This window comes from Pelophylax lessonae (assembly GCF_965119305.1).
Source record: "Pelophylax lessonae genome assembly, chromosome: 4".
NCBI classification, from domain to species: Eukaryota; Metazoa; Chordata; class Amphibia; order Anura; family Ranidae; genus Pelophylax; species Pelophylax lessonae.
The window spans coordinates 518476509-518500350 of NC_138771.1; the positions used below are offsets into that span (position 1 = coordinate 518476509).

At 40.9% G+C, this 23842-nt stretch overlaps 1 protein-coding gene across 1 annotated transcript in view; it reads left to right on the forward strand.

Moving 5' to 3' along the window:
* The window catches only part of LOC309554057 (uncharacterized protein), a 60580-nt gene that overhangs the window by 12334 nt on the left and 24404 nt on the right, over positions 1-23842 (forward strand). The window contains exons 3-7 of the mRNA XM_082255581.1: positions 485-811; positions 8257-8348; positions 14670-14844; positions 14973-15201; positions 17669-18162. Of these exons, the coding sequence (XP_082111707.1) occupies positions 485-811; positions 8257-8348; positions 14670-14844; positions 14973-15201; positions 17669-18162 (1317 nt within the window). The remainder of the gene's footprint in view (positions 1-484; positions 812-8256; positions 8349-14669; positions 14845-14972; positions 15202-17668; positions 18163-23842) is intronic.

Here is a 23842-nt window from a genome sequence, read left to right on the forward strand (position 1 = left end):
ATAAATAGTAACTAGGATATCTTGAACTTAGCATGCTCCCTACATCAATGAACATTGCCAACCATTGCAGAAGATGCAAAAAAGAAGAGGACGCAATGTGATTGTCAGAGAAGAGAGCAGTTGGGCTTGAACAACCACTGAGATAAGATATCAGCCACACAAGGAGTGCATTGTTTTCATTGAGTGTATAGGCTCATAGACTTGCATTGTGAGATTGAGCAGTAATGCATGACTACTGTATAGCTCTACTACGCAGGAAGCAGAATCTGACTAGATTTGAACAAACATGGCTGCTTTCATGTACATATATAATTGCAAACTATACATTATAACAAAGCTTTTAAAGTCTTAACACATATTGATACGTTTAGTTACACCAAGCTGATCTATTTTCATGTATACCTTATACAAACTGATAAGACCTTACTTTTCCTTTGCAATGGAGTCTCAGTTAATCTTTTTTTTTTAACTTTTTTTCTACTAGATTAGCAAGTGGTGTGATAGCGCTGTGATGTGGAGGGCAGAGGCTGTGGCCCAAGCCGTTTCATGGACCCAAGGTCTGGCTTTCGGGTCAGGGGCCAGCCCTACTGGTGCCCTGGCTGCAGCATTAGAGGATCCAACGTGCAAAGCTGTATACTTAGTGATAGATGCCCTACCGCCCAGTGTGCTGACCGACATCTACAGTTACCTAGCCCATAATGAGAATCCCTGTGCAGTAAATGTGGTGTATCTAACAGAAGAGCCCAATGATAGCAAGGCAGAAGGGTCTTTCCGTGAGATAAACCTAAAACCTCTCGGACCATCAAGTATGGTAAGTTACAGGAATGGACACCAAGGCAAAATGTTTTTCAGGAATGGTCACCATGAATTTGGGAGTTTGCTGTAAATGAATCCCTTCATGCCGGCCTTACACATGTACGTGGCAATGTGGCTGTGGTATATAATGATGTACTGCCACATATTGTTTATGTGTACAGCCACCATTCTTGTTCTATGCTTGTCCACCATTCTTGTTCTATGCTTGTCCACCATTCTTGTTCTATGCTTGTCCACCATTCTTGTTCTATGCTTGTCTACCATTCTTGTTCTATGCTTGTCCACCATTCTTGCTCTATGCTTGTCCACCATTTTTGTTCTATGCTTGTCTACCATTCTTGTTCTATGCTGTAAACCCTTATTTGCCCTTCATCACCGTGACTGCCATGTCACTGACCGCTCTCAGTTATTGTTTACAGTCAGGAGCCAGTAGGACTGCCACAGTCAACCACAGAGAAGGGCAACCAAACCGATAAGAAGCATGGAGGAGCTCAGCTATGAGGAAAGATTGGAGGAACTGCATTTATTCTCTCTTGAGGAGAGGAGATTAAGGGGGATATGATCACCATATATTAATACAAGTGGTCCATATAGTGAACTTGGTGTAGAGTTATGTGGAATAAACTTCCTCAAGAGCTGGTTCAGTCCAGCTCAGTAGATTGTTTTAAGAAAGACCTGAATTCTTTCCTAAATGTACATAATATAACTGTATACTAATATTTATAGGTAAAGTTGATCCCCGGAAAATCTCATTACCTCTCGGAATCGGGAAGGAACCCCCCCCCGGAGCATATTAGATCATGCTTTATTGGAGTTTTTTTTTTTGCCTTCCTCTGGATCAACTGTGGGTATTGGATAGTGTACAGTGCCTTGAAAAATTATTTATACCCCTTGAAATTTTCCACGTTTTCTTACAACCAAAAACGTAAATGTATTTTATTGGGATTTTATGTGGTAAACCAATACAAAGTGGCACATAATTGTGAAGTGAAAGGAAAATGGTAAATTGTTTTCAAAATTTTTTACAAATAAATATCTGAAAAGTGTGGCGTGCATTTGTTTTCAGCCACCCCGACTCAATACTTTGTAGAACTACCTTTCGCTGTAATTATAGCTGCAAGTCTTTTTGGGGATGTCTCTACCAGCTTTGCACATCTAGTGAGTGACATTTTTGCCCATTCTTCTTTGCAAAATAGCTCAGGCTCTGTCAGATTGGATGGAGAGCGTTTGTGAACAACAATTTTCAAGTCTTGCCACAGATTCTCAATCGGATTCTCAATCGGATTTAGGTCTGGACTTTGACTGGGCCATTCTAACACATGAATATGCCTTGATCTAAACCATTCCAATGTATGTTTAGGGTCGTTGTCCTGGTGGAAGGTGAACCTCTGCCCCAGTTTCAAGTCTTTTGCAGACTCTTACAGGTTTTCTTCTAAGATTGCCCTGTATTTTGCTCCATCCATCTTACCACCAATGCTGACCAGCTTCACTGTCCCATCTGAAGAAAAGCATGTTTCACAGTGGGGATAGTGTGCAGTGTTAGTTTTCTGCCCACACATAGCATTTTGCTTTTAGGCCAAAAAGTAAAATTTTGGTCTCATCTGACCAGAGCACCTTCTTCCACATGTTTGCTGTGTCCCCCACATGGCTTCTCGCAAACTGCCAGGGCCGCTGATAGGGGGGGAACCACCAGCCCTCTTGTAGGGGGCCCAGCACACAGGGGGGCCCACACAGAGAGGGGGATTAGTGATGGACAACAAATACAGAAATCTTCCTCCAGCACCTGAATCTGATCTGTCCCTCTCCCTGCTATCAGCTTTTATCTGTTGAGAAAGAGACAGTCGTCCCTCACTAATCCCCCTCCCTTGTGTGGCCCCCCCTCCCAGCACTTATCTCTGCTCAGGAGTTTATTTGTAACTTTGTTTCTCTCTCTCTGTCTCTCTGATCACTGAGCTCCAACTGCCCAGCCTGTATATTTTTCTCATCTCATCTTCTTTTTTATTTAACACAGTTTTTTTTTTTTTAGATTTAGCAGGAATCATGTGAGTTATGTTATATTTGTGTCTGCTAATAGTGATTTTGTTGTAATTTTAGCTTAATATATCTTTAATATTTTCTTGGGGGGGGGGGCCCTGCCAGGTAATCTGTACGGTGCCCCACGATTTCTAACAGCAGCCCTGCAAACTGCAAACCTGACTTCTTATGGCTTAACTTTAACAATGGTTTCCTTCTTGTCACTCTTCCATAAAGGCCAAATTTGTGGAGTGCATGACTAATAGAGGTGTCTGGACAGATTTTCCCACCTGAGCTGTGGATCTCTGTAGCTCCTCCAGAGTTACCATTGGCCTCTTGACTCTCTTTGCCTGGCTTGTTAGTTTAGGTGGACGGCCATGTCTTGGTAGGTTTGCAGTTGTGCCATACTCTTTCCATTTTCGGATGATGGATTGAACAGTCAGTGCCGGGACAAGGCCATCCAGCGCCCTGGGCAAAGATGGCAAACTGCGCCCCCCCCCATGTGTATTCACAGTTGACATCTCTGTGTCAGTGTGACACCCGCTGGGAGTGAAGGCAGCTTCTCTGTCTTCCCGTCTCCAGTCATGTGATATGTCACATGATAAGGCAGTCTGCCCTCCCCCCCTCCCTATTGGCACTGCACTGAGGTGTGTTCTCAGCAGGCATCCTCTTTCTTATGCCCACAGTAGGTATATGTGGGGGCAATATGTTGCCTCCTCACCACCTGTTTTAAACCTCATCATGCTGCACTACTGCACTGCAACTGTGTGCATTGCACGCAGTTCCGAGGAGAATGCAGTGTGGCCCCATTCACTTGAACAGGTTGTCTTCAACAGAAGATGGATGGTAAAATTCCTGCCAGAGCTGCAAATCAAAATATTGCAGCTGTGGCACCTGTACACCTCCAACTGCTGCCTCTGCAGCCTAAATGGGGGGAGTGATAGGGAGCTGTAAAATTAGGCTCAGCAGCCTGTTTTATTGTCCGCCAACCACAAGTGTAAATAAGCCCAAGGCTAGTTTCACACTGTACATGTGCGGGACAGTGTGTAAATGGCACCTATTCCCCCACCCACAGCCACCTGTAGGCAAAATTCCCTGCTCTTTTACAGATGTGCAAGGCTGCCATTTGTTCTTATTGGCACCCCCATGCATCTGAAAATGCAGCACATTTTTTGGTGCGGGAAATCGCATGGTGCTTTTGCACCATGCAATTTCCCTGCGGCTGCATTTTCATAAAAGTGCAGGGACCTTTTTCCTGAGTCTCCTGCAGGTGCGCAAATGCCAGTCGCAACAAATGCGTTAGTGTGAACCTGACATAATAGTCAGCTAAAAGGAAAATACATACAGCAAGGAGCCTCCTACATATTTCGGTTAATAGCACAAAGTCACTTTAAAAAAATATTTCCACTGAGCACTCCCCTATTTAGCAATCATATCCACAGTGCTCAGCTGAAAAGAGCAGAACATAATTGCATTGTACCTGTAATTCATCTGTGTTCTTGGGTTTATTCTCAACATCTTCTGTCTGCTTCTGTCCCCGCCCATCAGCCTGCCCACCACCTGCATTGCTTTAATATCCTTAGCTCTGCTGTGGATGTAGTCCCGACATTTTCTGCCGGCTTCTATCCCCGCCCGCTGGCCCGCCCACCACATATATCACTTCCCTAGACCATGTTCTACAGGTCTGCTTGGAAGTGGGCGGGGACAGAAGATGTAGAAAATACCGGGACGCAACCTGGACAGAGCTAATAATTCTAAAGCAATGCAGATGGTGGGCGGGCTGATGGGCGGGGACAAAAGATGCCGAGACTAAACCCGACTAGATCTAAGCATACAAAAGCCTTACAGGTGGTGGGCGGGGACAGAAGCCGACAGCTTTGAGCCTGTCACGAAGATGCAGGAGAAGCTGAAGCACCACCCCTCAACACTGTGCCCAGGGCAGGTTCCCCGTCGGCCCCCCCCTTGTACTGGCCCTGTGAACAGTGCTCTCTGAGATGTTCAAAGCTTGGTATATTTTTTTATAACCTAACCCTGCTTTAAACTTTTCCACAACTTTATCCCTGACTTGTCTGTTTTTTTCCTTGGTCCTCATGATGCTGTTTGTTCACTAAGGTTCTCTAAAAAACCTCTGAGGGCTTCACAGAACAGCTGTATTTATACTGGGATTAAATTACACACAGGTGGACTCTTTTTACTAATTAGGTGACTTCTGAAGGCAATTGGTCTTACTAGATTTTAGTTAGGGGTATCGGAGTAACAGGTGCTGAATACAAATGCACGCCACACTTTTCAGATATTTATTTGTAAAAAATGTTGAAAATAATTTTTCATTTTCCTTCCACTTCACAATTATGTGCCACTTTGTTTTGGTCTATCACATAAAATCCCAATAAGATTAATTTAGGTTTTTGGTTGTAACATGACAAAATGTGGAAAATTTCAAGGGGTATGAAAACTTTTTCAAGTCACTATGGATGTTTTCTATTTGTGTGTGTTTTTTTTTTCTTTTCTTTGTTGGATGAACTGGAAGGACTTTTGTCTTTTTTCAACCAGATTAACTATGTAACAGTGATCGCTTGATCAGGAAGCCCCTGCGGGCTAACTGTTTACACTGAAGGTGGCTTTGAAATTGTGCTACTTCTGCGTGATTTCAAAGCTGCAGGACAGTGCATTATCATCTGTGGCTTGCCAACATCTGTGCGATTTCATGCTCAGATGCAGTGGCGGCTGGTGCTCAATGGGCCGGGGGGGCGCGGTAGACGGACCACACCATACCCCCCCCCCCCAGACCACACCAGCAGCACACCATACCCCCCCCCCTCCCCTGTCGCCGGCTCACCCTGAACATGTGGAGGGCAGTCTCCTGCTTCTCCTCCCTCCTCCTTGGCCAATGGGGAAACGGTCTAAAAAAAAAAAACCCCATTGGAATCCGTGTGTCCGGCGCCCTGCATTTAGATTAGGGGGCTGGACACATGGATGGACGGGCCGCCACTGCTCAGATGTCAATGCAAGTCGCACAGGAAATCGCCAAAATTAGTGAAGGAACTATTTTTCAAATCATACATTTTAAGATGGGGCCATAGATAGACATTAGATGAGACTTAAGGTGCGATTTGTAAATCGCAAGTCACATTTGAAGTCATACTGGTGTGAACAGGGGCCTAAAGTCCTTGCTTCCATCTCCAGAAGGGGTTACAGTCTACAGTATATCCAGTCATTCGTTTTTTTCTTTTGTATAGAGTGGGGAAAGTTTAGAAGCTGCGTTAAGTTTTTCTGCAAACCTGGGTTTTTATTGCACCATCATCGTATGTTGTGCTATTCAATATGATACAGACAAGGAATAGTAAGACATATAATACAAATTTTTAAATAATTTCCATGCTTATGCATAGTTATTGGTGTATAAGTTTTGATTATTATAAATGTTTCTCTAGCCAAATGTGTATTTGGTTTTTTTTTTTAACCACTTGCCGACCAGCCGCCGTACATATATTGCAGCAGGTCGGCTCTGTCCCGCGAAACAATATACCTGTCCGTCGCTTCGTGGGACCGTTAGCGGGGGCGTGCACGTGCCCATTCACCACAGGGGAAACCAATTAGTGGGCCTGGCGGCTGCGATTGCCGCTTAGCACCTGCAATCGCTCCCCGTGGAGAGAGTATGGCGGTCTGCCATTCTAAACACGGCAGACCGCTGTTCTGTCAGTTATGAACACAGGGATCCTGTGCTCCTCTTATTTAGGAACACGGGTCTCTGTGTTCATGCAGCAAGCCCATCCCCCTGGAGTTAGAAAGCACCCCCTAGGGACACATTCAGTCCTTTGAGCGCCCCTGGTGTTAACCCCTTCCCTGCCAGTGTCATTAGTACAGTAACAGTGGATACTTTTAGCACTGATTACTGAAGTAATGTCACTGGTCCCCCCAAAAATGTCACAAATGTCAGTTAGATGTCCGATCTGTCCGCTGCAATCTCGCAGTCCCACTAATAATCACTGATCGCTGCCGTTACTAGTAAAAAAAAAAAAAAAATGACATACAAAGTAAATCTTTCCCCTACTTTGTAGATGCGATAGGTTTTGCGCAAACCAATCAATATACACCTATTGGGATTTATTTTACCAAAAATATGTAGCCGAATACAAATTGGCCTATAATGATGAAAAAATTTGATTTTTATTTATTTTTTTTTATTGGGAATGTTATATAGCAGAAAGTAATATATATATATATATATATATATATATATATATATATATATATATATATATATATATATATATATATATTTTTTTTTTTTTTTTTTTTCAGCATTGTCACTCTTTTTTTGTTTATAGCGCAAAAAAAAAAAAAAAATCGCACAGGTGATCAGACACCACCAAAAAAAAGCTCTATTTGTGGGAAAAAAGGACATCAACTTTATTAGGGTACAGCGTCGCACGACTGTGCAATTGTCAGTTAAACTAACACAGTGCTGGTTTGCAAAAAATGGCCTGGTCATTAAAGTGGTTGTAAACCCACCTTTATAACTTGTACCTATAGGTAAGCCTATATTAAGGCTTACTGTACCTATAGGTACTGTAAATATCTCCTAAACTTGCACCGTTTAGGAGATATTTACATTGCATGCAGCCGATGACGTCATTGGCGCATATGCTCTGAAGAAGCGGCGGCCCGTGCCGTTTCTTGAGAGTCCCGTGCCATGACCGGCGGCACCCACGCGCATGTGCGGGAGTGACGTCACGCGGCTTCGGCCATTAACACAGCCGGAGTCCGCAGACCCGGAAGAAAGATGGGCGAAGATGGATGCGGCCGCCAGCGGGGACAACGCGGGCTTGGTTTGCAGGTAAATGTCACATAATGTGATAGTATACGATGTATACTAGCACATTGTGCATTTACTTTACAGGGAAGCAAAAAAAAGAAAAGAAAAATGGAAGACTTTACTTTCTCTTTAAGGGGGTAAATACTTCGGTCCAGAAGTGGTTAAATTAGAGTAGGGAACAGTAAAACCTTACTTAGTTTTCTTTGTGCTGTCTAGGTCCCATTAGGGAGATTTCTCCTAATTTCCTGATACAGAGACACAACAGGGAATGAGAAAAAAATCTCTTCAAAGTGAGGGCGGATTCTCCTTTTAGACAGTTTCAGTCATTAGAACATTAGAAGATTTCTCACCTCCTTGATGCAAGTGGCATATGTTAAATTTCTGTCACAGTGACAATGGTGACCAGAACAAATAGAGGGATGTATCCCCCCAACGGGGACATAGGCAGCAGTGAAAATCTGACCCCTCACCATTCTATCCAAAACTAAAATGCATTGGCTTTAGATACATTTTAATTGATCAAAGTGATGGCTTTGTTCAGAAATGCTACATACCAGTTTCTTAGAGGCTGCACCAATAGATCAATATTTGTGTGTTTTTGATTTTAGATGAAAAGCACCTCTGAGATTACAAAGATTGGTCACTGCTGTCGTACCCCTTCACCCTGCATCGCCTCTACAGTTCACTCTCTGGAGCACCGGTATGTCTATCTCTATAGCTATAGATTATAGAAAAAAGGATTCAGGCAGATATACAGAAAATACACAAATTAATGCAACTCTGTATTTGTTACTACCTCATTAAATGTATGTTTTAAATCCAAGCCTCTAGCAGTACCTGTACAGCACCGTTCAGACTTAGGAGAAGCAGATCAAGGAGCCAATCTGCTGTTCTGCAGTGTTCATGTGCTAAACAAAAAGTACCAGGATAGTAGGAAAGAGCATCGCGACAGAGAGATGAGCTCAATACCTGTACAGCAGTGCTGGGGTGTGTGAGAAAGAAGCAGCACAAGGAGCCAATCTGTTAATATACTCACAAGAAGCGTGCTGACAGGAGGAGAAACCAGAGTGACAGAGTGTTCGCTGTACTGCTTCTCCTTTCACTGTCCAGTCACAGGCTGGGGAAGGTACGTGTTTTTTTCTCACGGATGGAGGGTGTGAGTCCTTGGGCTTGTCCTGAAGTCTAATGGGAGGATGTGTGGCCTTCTGGTTCCTTCCTCCCCTGTCCCTGGGTGGTCTGTCTTCGGGAGAGCCCCTCGACCCAGTATTCGGGGTGGCTTCGGCTGCCCAGAAGAAGGGGGTCTGGCAGGCCTTCTTGCTAGGCAGACCATTGGAAACCCTTTGTCCCTGTCAGGAGCCTTGCGCCCCAGGGGATCAGGGTAGAGGTCCTACCCCTTCAGGTGGTGGACAAAGCACACCCCTAAGTGCACTTTTTTGTGTGTGTTCACATGCACTTTTTTGGTTCACTTATCTGGTTTTTCATTGTAGTTTTGCACCACCGCGGACAAAAAAACAAACAAAAAAAACATGTAAGTGTTGCAAGAATAGCAATATGTTGCAATTAACCAATAATTATAAGTTATAAACAAAACATATAGTGACCAAAAACCTTAAGGGCCGGTTCACACTTGTGCGATGCGGGAACGCTGCGAATATGCAGCGTGATCCCACATCGCATCCGCACCTCTGGCAGTTCACACTGCCATATGCAATACGCAGGGGGTGTCAATAAAATGTTAACGACACCCCCAGTTTGATAGCATATCGCAGTGCAATCCGACAGTTCGCACAGGATCGGATCGCACAAGTGTGAACCACTGTGCGATCTGATCCCGATGCGGCTGAAAAAATGCCTCCTGTGCGTCTTTGGTGCAGGTGCAGTGCGAATTTCAGCCATACAAAGTGTATGGATGAATTCGCATCCGCACAGGAGATCGCATGTAATGAAGGAGCAGTGCGCTTCGAATTACATGCGATCTCCGCAGCCGCACATATGTGAACCGGCACTAAGGCTGGGTTCACACTATTGTGATGTCAGACATCGCATGTGATTTGCAATACATTCCTGTGCAGATCACATGCAATGTCTGTGCGATGCCAATTCAGTGAAACAAACTGTATGATTGAATTTGCATCGTATTCAGACAAAAACGGTACAGGACCCTTTTTTTGGTCTGCACTGGAATCGGATCGCATGGGCGTTCACACCCATGCAATCCAATTCCTGCACCATTTGACAGTTTGCACTGCGATCTGTGAACCGATCTGGGGGTGTCATTAACTTTGTATTGACACCCGCAGTGGTTCAAATAGGGCAGTGTGAACTTCCTGCAAGAGACTTGCAATGCGGGAACCCACACTGGAATCGTGCTGGTTCCTGTACCGCAATATTGTGAACCCAGCCTAAATCTCAAATATAGATTTGAATATAAAATATAGGCATAAACTATAAATGGTAAAATCAAGTAAAGTGTCCACAAATAGTCCCATCCACAGGTGTGGAACAGGTAAAAAAAAAAAAAAAAAGCCACTTCAAAGACCTTTAAAGCGTTTGTTACCCGAAAACTTCATATTCCTGATATGTGGCTGCTGTACCATGTCATACCTGCCAACTGTCCCGTTTTTCCCGGGACAATCCCGGCAAATAGGAGCCTGTCCCGGGTGATTTACATAGTCCCTGTTAATCAGGGACAATGTAAATCATTAAAAAAAAAAAAAAAAATTTATTTTTATTTTTTTTAATTTTGTGCCACACAGTGTCGCTCTCACCCCAGCTAGGTGTTGTAGTTCTGGCAGCAGGTTGTCTCTCTCTCTGTGCCCGCTCACTCTTCCCGTCTGTCGCAAATTTAACGTGTCACCGGAGGCAGGGTGTCAGCATGGTGCACTTTCCAAAATCCGCCAGCAGGGGGAGGCAGAGCACCTTCCGACAAGCTGGAGGCCTCACACTCCATTAATTACTACTATTAATAATGTTTTTTTTATAGATATAATTTATACACCTGTTAATTGATACATATATATATAGTTTTCTAGCTCTAGATAAATGTGTGTACATATCCGTGTATGTGTATGTGTGTGCATATATATATATATATATATTGCTCAAAAAAATGAAAACAGACCTCAATCCTCAATGGGAAAAATCTCATGCTGGATATCTATACTGGTATGGACTTGGTATGTGTTAGGATAATATGGACTGGGTAATGTGTTAGGATCTATACTGGTATGGACTATACTGGTATGGACTCTGTAATGTGTTAGGATGTATGGACTGGGTAATGTGTTAGGATCGATACTGGTGTAAACTGGGTAATGTGTTAGGATCTATACTGGTATGGACTGGGTAATGTGTTAGGATCTATACTGGTATAGACTGGGTAATGTGTTAGGATCTATACTGGTATGGACTGGGTAATGTGTTAGGATCTATACTGGTATGGACAGGGTAATGTGTTAGGATCTATACTGGTATGGACTGGGTAATGTGTTAGGATCTATACTGGTATGGACTGGGTAATGTGTGAGGATCTATACTGGTATGGACTGGGTAATGTGTAGGATGGTATGGACTGGGTAATGTGTTAGGATCTATACTGGTATGGACTGGGTAATGTGTTAGGATCTATACTGGTATGGACTGGGTAATGTGTAGAATGGTATGGACTGGGTAATGTGTTAGAATCTATACTGGTATGGACTGGGTAATGTGTTAGGATCTATACTGGTATGGACTGGGTAATGTGTAGGAGTGTAGGATGGTATGGGCTAAGTAATGTGTTAGGATCTATACTGGTATGGATTGGGTAATGTGTGAGGATGGTATGGACTGGGTAATGTGTTAGGATCTATACTGGTATGGACTGGGTAATGTGTGAGGATCTATACTGGTATGGACTGGGTAATGTGTTAGGATCTATACTGGTATAGACTGGGTAATGTGTTAGGATCTATACTGGTATGGACTGGGTAATGTGTTAGGATCTATACTGGTATGGACAGGGTAATGTGTTAGGATCTATACTGGTATGGACTGGGTAATGTGTTAGGATCTATACTGGTATGGACTGGGTAATGTGTGAGGATCTATACTGGTATGGACTGGGTAATGTGTAGGATGGTATGGACTGGGTAATGTGTTAGGATCTATACTGGTATGGACTGGGTAATGTGTTAGGATCTATACTGGTATGGACTGGGTAATGTGTAGGATGGTATGGACTGGGTAATGTGTTAGGATCTATACTGGTATGGACTGGGTAATGTGTTAGGATCTATACTGGTATGGACTGGGTAATGTGTAGGATGGTATGGACTGGGTAATGTGTTAGAATCTATACTGGTATGGACTGGGTAATGTGTTAGGATCTATACTGGTATGGACTGGGTAATGTGTAGGAGTGTAGGATGGTATGGGCTAAGTAATGTGTTAGGATCTATACTGGTATGGATTGGGTAATGTGTAAGGATGGTATGGACTGGGTAATGTGTTAGGATCTATACTGGTATGGACTGGGTAATGTGTTAGGATCTATACTGGTATAGACTGGGTAATGTGTTAGGATCTATACTGGTATGGACTGGGTAATGTGTTAGGATCTATACTGGTATGGACAGGGTAATGTGTTAGGATCTATACTGGTATGGACTGGGTAATGTGTTAGGAAGGAAAGGATGTCACATTGTTTTATGTAAATGAAAATGATCACCCTACAGAGGGCTGAATTCAAAGACAGGTGAATAAAGTGTGAAATGTGCTCAGGTGTGACCATACAAAAAATGTAATATGTAAATCTAAATAAAGTATTAGGTGTAAATAAGTACAATAATTATACCAGATAGTATAATCGTACTTATTTACACCTTGCACTTTATTTATATTTCCATATTACATTTTTTGTATGGTCACACCTGAGCACATTTCACACTTTAGAATTGCAGGGAATTGTGATGAGAATTTTTAAACTTTAGGCAGAAGTAGTGCAGCTGAATGGGAGAATTATTCCAACTCTGCTACTTTGGCCTCAAGTTTTCAATTCCCTTTTCAATTTCCTGTAATTCTCTCTTTATGAAGTAGACCCTATAATCTGATAAGTAGGCGGAGATTAATTATGCGGAGTGGGCGGAGCTTCATGGAAGTGGGTGTGGTAAGTAATTGATATCTGCGCTGCAAAGTGTCCCTGGAAATTTTTTTCAAATGTTGGCAACTATGCCATGTACTTATATGAGAAAGTATCCTGTTCTCTTTGTATTACTTCTTGTATTACTTCTTTTATGTGAAATCCCTGGTGTTCCTACCAGTCCCTCTGCTTTCTTATTAAAAACTGACCACACTAAGCAGGAGAGCACACCATGATCAGTTCTCTAGCTATACTGCAAACCCAGCCTGCTCTCCTCCAGAGATCAGACTTGTCCTGACATGCCCCATTCACTGGTAAGATCAATGTGCTGCTGCTTCTCCTCCCCCCAGCTCTTATGCAGCTGAGAACAGAAGGAATGTGATGACCAATAAAAATAGGGAAAAAAGGTATTTATAATGTTTTAATTTCTATTGTAAACTGAATGGGTTGTTTTACAAGGTGATCGTTTACAATAATTTTAAAGTTTGTGATACCACCAACAAGCACCTTCACCTGGAATGATTGTAGGAATTCTTGCTTACCAACTCCCCATGACCCCCCCTTTTCAAGGGTGGTCGAAAAGATCGTAAACAGTTTTCATGAACCCCAAGGTCTCCTGGGCCACTCCTATATCCACCTGGGACACAATTGTACTGGAATTTTCAACCATAATATTCATGTAAAGCAACCAAGTGGCCTCTACATAGTGTAAAAAATCTCTTAATACATTTAGTAAACAGAATCGATGTAGAGAAGAGACGACTGCACATAAAGAGGAACAACTTATGTAGGAGGATTTGTTTAATCTCTTTGTATCATCTGAGACTAGGCTCTATAGTGGGTATATGTAAGGGTTTACAATCACTTTAATTGCAGCAGAGAATAAACAGAGTTGTATAAAGTACTCAAAACCCATACTTGAGTAAAAGTACAAGTGCTCGATCAAAAAGTGACTTGAGTAGAAGTGGAAGTGCTCGATCAAAAAGTGACTTGAGTAGAAGTACTAAAGTATTCAACATTTTTTGTACTTAAGTATTGCAAGTAGTTTTTTTTTTATTTTGCTACTCAAGTACTGAAAGTAAAAGTACCAGTAGTTTTGAAAAAAAATTGCTACTCAAGTACTGAAAGTAAAAGTACAAGTACTGTGTTATGTAGTTATTAAAGAAAGAAGTCAAAAGTTTGAACATCATATTGTTTTTTATTATTTCAAATGCAGATTTTATTTATATATACAGTAGCATTTATTTTCGTATGCGCTGATAATACACATGTTTTGAGCTTCATGAAACCTGCCATCTACTGTTCTGACAGTGGTAATTTTTATAATAGTAACGAGTAACTATGCAGCACAAAAAAAAAAAAATATTGGAGTAGAAGTATTGAAATCATCGAAAAAATGTAGTGAAGTAAAAGTGGAAGTAGGAGAAAAAAATTCTACTCCAGGAAAGTACAGATACCGCCTTTCGGTACTTAAGTACAGTAGTGAAGTAGTTCTACTTAGTTACTATACATCTCTGAGAATAAATAAGGGCTCCAGACAGGGCTGTGCTGTGTAAATCTCAGGACTGAATTGTTAGAAATACAAATCCTTTGGCAGGTAAAACAGTCTATGCAATATACAATCTAGATGTTTGCCTGAGGTCCAACTCTGTTCAAAACTTTGACAGAAACATTGGGGAATTTATCAAAACTGGAGCATACAGAATCTGGAGCCTGGATGGTTGCCATGCTCTTCAGCTTGTTCAGCTAAGCATTGCAAATGAAAGATAAAAGCATGTTCCAGGTCCTGGATGATCTAGTTTCCATCAATTCTCCTCTGCTTTAATTGAATAAAAACATATAGTTCTGTTCTCATTCTATTTTTTAATGATTGACCTGTCCTACTAAAAATATATTTTACAGCCCACCACCCAGCTGCAGTGTGACCTGCAAAGAAACTCCAGGACTTTATCTATCACATTTGGCCCAAATTACCAAAACTCCAGCAGCTTTGAGTCTTCTAAGAGGGGCCCGAGTCCTGGCCCGCAGGGACAGAGATGGACTGTTTTACATGGGGCACATTGCTTGTGAAGTGGAGGTAAGTCATTGAACTGTGTTTTATCTCCAGGTTAAACCTGACTTTCAGGTGAGTCCAGAACTTCTCCATCCTCCTCGCTTAACCATAGACCCTAAACTTCTGTCCCTTTCTCTTCTTTTACCAATCAGGGCTCTCCGGACCGTTTTCTTGTGGAGTTTGAAAAATGTCGTGTTCTTAAGGGAAAAGCTCAGTTCCGTATGCAGGAGACACCAGTCTGTGACATCATCCATTATGAAGATGCAAGATGGAGGCCTTTAATTCCTGGAGATCACGTGTTGGCTCCACTAGATACCAGCATGGAGCAGTACGGACCTGGAACCATTTTAAGAGGAGCAGAGAATCGAGAAAGAGGCCTGGGTATTGTTTTGCTTCTGTATTTTCAAAGCAAGAGTATTTTCACAAGTCTCTTTGTTAAGAGTAAAGAAGGGACCTTGAAACTACAAATTAACAAAATGCAGTGATATAGAGATTGGATAAAAGTTTAGTACAGTAAAACCTTTTTTTGGTAGTAAAATAGTAATATTAGTAGTGGTAAAAAAGTACATTTTTTTTTGGAGATGTATAGATGAGACCAAAAAGGCTCACAGGGAGTGGACTGTATGATTCTAGCCACCATTCATCCAAAAGGAGTGCAGGCAATGGATGAAGGAAGAATGCCAGAAACAGCACCGGAACATAGGTTGCGTAAATAGTGCTTGGCCATATTTTTTTTACTATACTATTATATTAATAATATAACTAATAGTATGTTCTTATATTAACTTCTTAAACCCAAGTTTGTAATTTCACTTTACCAGGCAAACCGAGTAGCATTAAACAAAAATAAGGTAAATAATGTATATGCAGCTGTGGGGCTAAAATTCAAGTCAATCTGTTGCTTTGTCTTCCGAGGATAAGGACAAGTTCACTTTGGGCCAAGTGCCATTCTAATAGGATGAGGAAGAGATTTCCAGTACAGTGGATTCTCCAGTGCGAATGCGGCCTTCTGGAGAAATATCCATGGAATGAGATTGGGAATGATCAGAGTATCTTCAGATTTGCGGTTGATTCAAAAAGACAAGCTCGGAGACTATTTGTAATTGGAACAAGAAATAATATTAAGTTATGCTAAAAACCAATAAATTAACCACGCTAAAATAAATAGTAATATAGTCAAAAGCAGCTGACACTATAATCCTGGTCAAGGAACATCAGAAATATTAACACACGAATGCAGCGCTTAAGACCTTAAGACTTTGTTTTTCATGCAAATAAAAAACAATATTCCAAAAAAGTCCATAAATGTGCAAGAATGCATGCAGAAGTGTTGAGAAGAATCTGCCACAGGAGGAAAGAGTTCACACTGACCCTTACCCCAAAAAATGGACTACTTGTGCAAGAGTAGTCAATAAAGATTAGGCATATCTCACTCCAACTCTCCACTGCTATGGCATCAAGGATCTTCAATAAAATGGCATATTCCACCATATATAGACTCTCATGATAGATATATGAAAGGGTAAGCAGAAAAGAACCTCATTGCGCAGTATTACTCATAAGTAAAAATTTATTAGTAAGATCCAAAAAACTAACAAACAATTGCATCGAAAAATCACATGTAAGTCCTCATATCATAGCTGATGTTTCCATCCAACAGTATGGCCGACTAACCAGTGTGGTGACATCACGTGACCTAGCTCCTCCCGCCACGTTTTGTCATAGGCAGGCGTCATCAGGGGCAGAATGTAAAACATATTGGGTATTTTTCAAAATTGTCAGTCTTTTTTATTTATAGCTCAAAAAAAAAAAAACACAGTGGTGATCAAATACCACCAAATGAAAGCTCTATTTGTGGGGGAAACAAATGACATAATCTTTATTTGGGTACAGTGTTGCACGACTGTGCAACTGTCAGTTAAAGTAACGCAAAAATGGCCTGGTCAAGAAGGGGGTACATCTTTTGGAGGTCAAGTGGTTAAAGTGTCAAGCCAAAAAATGTTTTCTTGGTTTTAGAATACAGAAGGATTAGAATCCATGTGTGATTTGAACTGCTATCTGGGGCTTCATCAGAGATTAATTTTACTTCCTGTCCTGCCAACAATGTTTTAGCAGACAGAAAATCTGTAACTGAGACACAGACAGACATACACTGAAATAACAATGTGATAGGGGTTCTCTCATTCCCCTACTCTACTTAAAAAGGCATCCTCTTTTCTTTCCATTTTGCTGTTGGAGAGTTTCTCTCACTTCCTATCTGGTAAACTGTTGTCAGCAGGACAGGAAGCGAGGGAAAATCTCTTAACAAATTCCTGGGTATCAGTAAAATCCCAACAGGGGTTCTAACCCCACCACAGTCTATCCAAATCTAGAAAATAAAGTTTTGGGTTGGCATACACTTAAGCATAACTAAACACTCGTTGGTGTGGATGAGCTGTTGCCATAATATTTAATAGTGCAGAGCGTAATTGAACATTATGGCACACAAAACTCCTAATGTGCTTTCCTCCAGAGATGATGAGTCCAAGAACATGTTAGTGTTTCACCCTCCACTGGCGCATATGTGCATGTGTTACATTGTTCTGGCACTCAGCTCTATGCTTGGCATGCCAAGATGTACAATGCGCAGACAGTGTATGCACCACGTAGTATACACTAATGGCAAAACATTACCAGAAACTGGGGTAAAGTTTTTTGGCAAAAGAGACTTTTGCATGTCCTTATGCTGAAAAAAATTCCACCACCTCTCCTATTGTCATTTTTTTTCAGAACTTTTGTTCCAATTCATTTTAAAAAGTCTGTTTAATTAAAATGACCTAATAAAAATAATACCTCTTATACTCTCTAGCTTTTGATAGTAATGGAGTTCTCGTAGCATTCTGGAATGGAAAGACAAAACAAGTTCCTGCTGGCCTCTCCATCTGGATCCCACAAGATTTAAGTGACCGTATTACTCTGGAGCTCCACATCCCTTTAGAAGCCCGGAAGAAGCTGATGGAGTCTTGCCCCGGGTTCCCTTTCATAGGGACTGGCTATAAACATCCCCAGTGTCAGGCCCAAGAAGCAAGTCTTGCACCCAGCTCCCATAACTGTTTATATTGCCTTTCTGACTCTGATGTTTGCCAGAGGTGCCATGTACCGGAGGAGCTGTGGGCAGCTCTGAGAAACTCCCTGAATCACATCAACAATATGACTTCACCTAAGAAGAAATTGGCCAAAAAAGTGGACAAGAAGAAGGACCTTAAACAAGACGCTTCTCTAAAGACTGTCCACAGCAAAGAGAGGGTGAAACCTCAAAGGAGAGTCATACTAGAAAGTGAGGGATCCCAGCAACAGAAGCAGGTCAGTAATTAGATATATTACAGAGGAAGTAACCTCAAATGTTCTTTGCTTAAAGCAAATGTCCACTTCATCGTTTTCATGAAGTAAGAGGTGTCCCCCCCCCTTATCTTGTTGCTGTTAATATTTCCTGTGAAGACAACTGGTGTAAAGAATGGTTGGGAATGCTGTAAATAGCAATTACTGATGATTAAAAGGTATCTAAACCTAAAAACAAAAATTTAGCATATCAGTCCTTGGATGTGGTGGCTGCAATTTTTCTTTTAGGCTTCTACTCTCTTGAATTTCACCTGGAAATCCAACCAATAACACACTTCCTGTGGTAGGGTGACAACACTCACTCACAATCTGTATCTATAGAGTAGCAGTGTTGTCACCTAAGACTGCTCTCCTGATTTGTACACAAACCCCCGTCCCTGTCCTCATTTTTATTTCAAATTATAAAATGTCCTAAAATGAATGCCTCTGATATGACAAATATGAAGTCCATTTCATGAAAAAATATGGAGTAAGTGAAGTAGTCAGTGCTGCCTCTCTCTTTGCAATAAATGAATATATGTGCTGGATCATATGAAAGTGCTAAGTGCTATTAAATAGTTGTGCAAAATAATCAATAATAAGTATCGGCATATGGTAAATCTCATCAAGTGCTAGTGCTGTTATGTGATCTGATCAATATCTAATCAATGAAAAATAAAAAAAAACAATAATAAACAATCAATATATTCCTTAATGGATGAAATTCACTCTGCATAAAAGTCCTTAAATAAAACAGTTCTTCAGTGCTGTTGTGCATAAAGTGCTCTGATGCAGCTGTATCAAAAGGTGCCTGTGCTCCCCTTAGGTGACCCCACTCACCAGATTAATTAATGTAGTTAGCCTGGAATAATCTCCTTGGGGTTGGTGATAAACCGGATATCGACAGGGATGCTGGATGTCTCACTCTCAGATAATTGAATGTGGTCAGCCTGGAATAGTCTCCTTGGGATTGGTAATAAACCGGATAGCAACAGGGATGCTGGATGCCTCACTCTCTTAAAATCCTCATAAAAAATAAGAATGCAGGAGGCCCGCCATAGTGAAGTATGTCAAACAGTTTTAATAAAGGCAGAACAGATTACACTTACAAAAAGTACAGGAAGTGGATCACAGTTTTCTCTAGTGAGTGCTGCGGTTGCAGTGTACGTACCACCAACCGGAAGTACACGGAACTGACATCACACCTCGGATGCTCTCTGCCTCGCTAGACGCGGCGTTTCGCCCTCCTACTGGGCGTTATTAATAGCTGGCTAGGAGAGCATGTATGCGGTTTATATATCTAAACCACTCCTCCTCTAACTATCCAATTAACCTTGTTCCTTGGCGATCAGGAAGTACTTCCATGAACGCCTCTAATGGTAAAAAGAAGTATTGGTACCTAATTCTTTAATACCTCTGGAATATGCCAATACTGATAAATAATAAGTTAGTCCTGAATTAAAACTGTTATTTCCATTAAATAAACATAGTACTTTTCTTGTTACTGCCATACAATAGCAGCCCCTAGTGGGCGGAATTTATATTACAATGATCTAATGTAACATGCACCAATATCCAAAAACTATACATCTGGGCATAAATATAACACATAATGTATAGGAAATTCTAGGAAAAAATACACTACACATTGAATATAGTAAAAATATATATGTATATTATTTGTATTAAGAATTAATTTATAGATAAAAAAAAATAAATAAAATAATAATAAAAAAAAATCTAAATTAAAAATTCAACCATTTGATGTGCACCACACCCTTTTTTTTGTTAGCAGCAGCTTCATTCACGTTTAAAATCACACTCACATTTATTTAATCCATAAGCGCTCGGACCTTTACACACCTTTACACATCTATGAAAAAATATTGCCTATTTCTACCAAGTAGTAGTTAACCACATTCAGCTGGACTTGTTCTGTAAAATGTGATGATTGTCCATGAAAAAGATAGAAGGTGTGACAGTTTGTGAAACAATAGTGTTTAATTACACATTCCCATCTCATGAAGAAGTCTGCAGCATGTGTTCATGACTGACAGTGTGAATTGTTCTTAGCTCCACGGGGTTCATAGTGACTGGATTAAGAGTGATCTGTGAAGCTATCAGGAAGATATTGCCAGGGGACCCACTCAGTCATTAGCACAAGCACATGCACGAGTATATGTACTTGCTTCTGAGCATGGAGACGTAGAAGGCCAAAAATGTACGCACATACATTCATGTTTCGTGTCTTTCGGTATGTGTATAGAAATGCGTGCACCTCCACCTGAGTAATTATTGCCAAGTAGGCTATTTGGAGTTTTGCTGGTGCTGAATGGTTCTTAACTGTACTTCTGTATTCTGTGATTTGCAATTTCGCACTTGTGCTTGACCTTTGTTACTGACCAGGCATCTATCTGACCTGCTCTTTGGACGCCCCTTGTCTGCCTATGTTTGACAATTATTTTTGGTACCAACCTCAGCCTGCACGCACCTGATCAAGATTCTGCTTGTCTATTCTTTACCTTGCTATCTGCACAGTTCTGACATCTGTGTGTTTCCAGCGCTGAATCTAATAAGAATTTGGTGCTTCGCTGCTCATCTGTTACTGACTCTTGTCTGTGACCTGACTGTGTCTGAGATCTGTGCATCCTCTGTGTACTTACGGCTGTACTCCAGTACATATGATACTAGCATTCCAGAGTTCCATTCACCAGTTCCTGCACCAAGGTACCTACTGTATGTCAACAAACGGTCAAGAGGGAAAAGAACCGCTCAAGTGAGGGGATAGTTCCAAACACATCCAACCCAGGTGCAGGCACGGATCCGCAGTCCTGATAGCAGCAAATGGAAGAGCACAAAAAGCCGCACAACTGGTTGAAGATGCAAAAAGTTAAAATCCAAATTTATTTTGCAGGCAAAAAGATAAAATCATCCAAGATGAAACCAAAACAGTCGGAGACATGGGGGGGAAAAGGGGAGCACGGCGGTTGACGCGTTTCACGGAGTCTTCCGCTTAGTCGTAACCATGCTGTACAATACAAGACACTGCTATATATAGAGGAAAAGGCATTTCAAATAACATGTACCTCCCAGAATGTGCTTGATTGAGCCCACACAGCTGCAGATACTAAATCCCAATTAAGGGCACACAAACAGCCCAGCAGGAATTGTATGTTTGCTTTTGCTTCACCTTTTGTCCAAAAACGCATAGCAAAAAAGTTCTATAAATGCATATGCGAAAAAGCTTTCAATAAAACTAAGGAAAAAACAGTAGTGATAATATAAAAAGACAGCTGGTAGAAGCCAAAAAACTAACAAAAACAAAGTAAAGGGAGAAAAGAAAAAAGAAAAACGAAGAGAAAAAAACGAAGGGAAAAAAAAAAAAAAAAAAAAAAAAAGGGGGGAAAAAAAAAAAAAAAACCAAGAAAAAGAAAAAAGACAAAGAAAAAGTAAACAGTAAAACGGAAGCATATAGATGTGTTCATACCCAGATGGAACTATGGTATAAAAAGAAATGGTGTATAATATAGTCATGAAGAGCATATATGTGTAAATATATAAGTGGTACACATAAAAATAATAAATGTGTAGCCACAAACACATACATCACGTCCATATAGCATATGAAACAAATAGATAAATGGGGGGGGAAATTGTACACATATGTAATAGGTATGAGCACAACCCCCAAAAACGTATAACCCCATCCATTGAGTGGTATATCTGCAACTGTGTTCACATACATAGGGCAATCCACCCAATCGAAAGAATATAAAAATAACCAATGAGATATGTAAGAACACTAAACATTACCATAAAAATAATAATAAATACATAAATGCATAAACATAGAAGTCCTGTGTGTCTTTATCAGCATAATGGTATTATTATCCCCTATAAAGATATAAAAATAGGGACATTTAAATGGATATATACCCAAGACATTGGTAACATCTCAGGCATATCCCACATCGATCTAACAAAAAAAAAAAAATATATATATATATATATGCTTACGTGTACATGTCGACTTAGATCATACTGAACACAGAGTATAGCATGCACATGTGTGAACCACCGTGCATATAGCACAATCAATATCCATAAAGGAATTAGCCACACATTGCATAAATATATAGCCATGGAGGCAAGCCGAACGGAACAACATGCATATATATCGATGAACACATGCATTCCAAAAAAAAAAAAAAAAAAAAAGGGATGCAGAGACCGAAATGGGACAAAAGGGAAGGAGAAATGAGAAAAAAAAAAAAAAAAAAAAGAGAAAAGAAGAAACAAAGAAACACTAAGACATAGAATGGCCAATCAAAGAAACATGTACCATGTATGCGTATGGGATACAGGTAGCCCTCTCTGTATGTATAGTTAAATGTATGTACCCACGAATAGATACATGAATCATTACTGGGAATAAAAGTGAGTAACATCCCATTCAAAGTTTAAACCGCCAGGTAAGCGGGTCTGGAGTTTATGAATCCAGAAAACCTCCCGCTTACACAGAAGGCGGAACACATCGCCCCCTCTTACAGGAGCAACCACACGTTCGATCACTTGGACCGATATCAAAGACAGATCACCGTCATGTTCTGAATTAAAATGTCGGGCCACATTCGTGGATTTCCTCAATCTGACATCACTAAGGTGTTCCCTAAATCTGTCTTTAAGTTTTCGTGTGGTGCGACCCACATATTGTACAAAACATTCTCTGCAAGTAATGAGATAAATAAGGTATGTAGTGTTACAATTAAAAAACCTGTTGATTTTGTATGTTTTGTTCTCAATAGAGGATTGAAAGTTAACACCCCCTAGAATATGGGGACATGTAATGCAGTCCTTAGCCCCACATCGGAAATTACCTTTCAGATGCAACCATGTTTCTGATGTATTTTTAATTGTAGTGCTAAACAGACTTGGGGATAACTGGTTTCCCAGTGTTTTGGCCCTCTTGGCGACAATATTCACTCCTCCCTCTAAGATCCTGGCACAGTCCTTATCACCATACAGAATGGGAATATGTTTATTGATAATTTGTTTGATCCTGTTAAATTCCAAACTGTATGGGATGGTGAGATTAATGGAGCCATTATTGCCAGAAGTCTTAGATTCATTGAAATGTCTCTTTGGTGTAAGGAGGCTTTTCCTGTCCCTATTAAGGGCAATAGAGTATGCCCTGTCAAGGGTCCATTTTGGATAACCCCTAGCCAAAAAGCGTCTATACAAAAGTGCTGACTCTTTATTGAAAACGTCCAAGTCACTGCATATCCTTCTGATACGAAGGAATTGACCTACCGGTATACCCTTTCGAGTATGAAATGGGTGACTGGAGTCAGCATGTAACAAATTGTTACCAGCTGAGGGTTTCCTATATAGGCTAGTGACCACCTGATTTTGTCGATGCTCAAGGGTAACATCTAGGAAATCAATCCTATCAACATTGAATTGGCCAGTAAATGCCAGATTGTAATCATTGCGATTAAGATATTCCAAAAATAGGTAAAAAGGAAGGCCTTGTCTAGTGATAAAGATCAAATCATCTATATAACGAAAGAATATGACAATTTGATTCCTGTAGGGGTTACTATCTCCAAAAATGTGGACCCTCTCCCACCACCCCATGTAAAGGTTGGCCAGGGAGGGTGAAAAA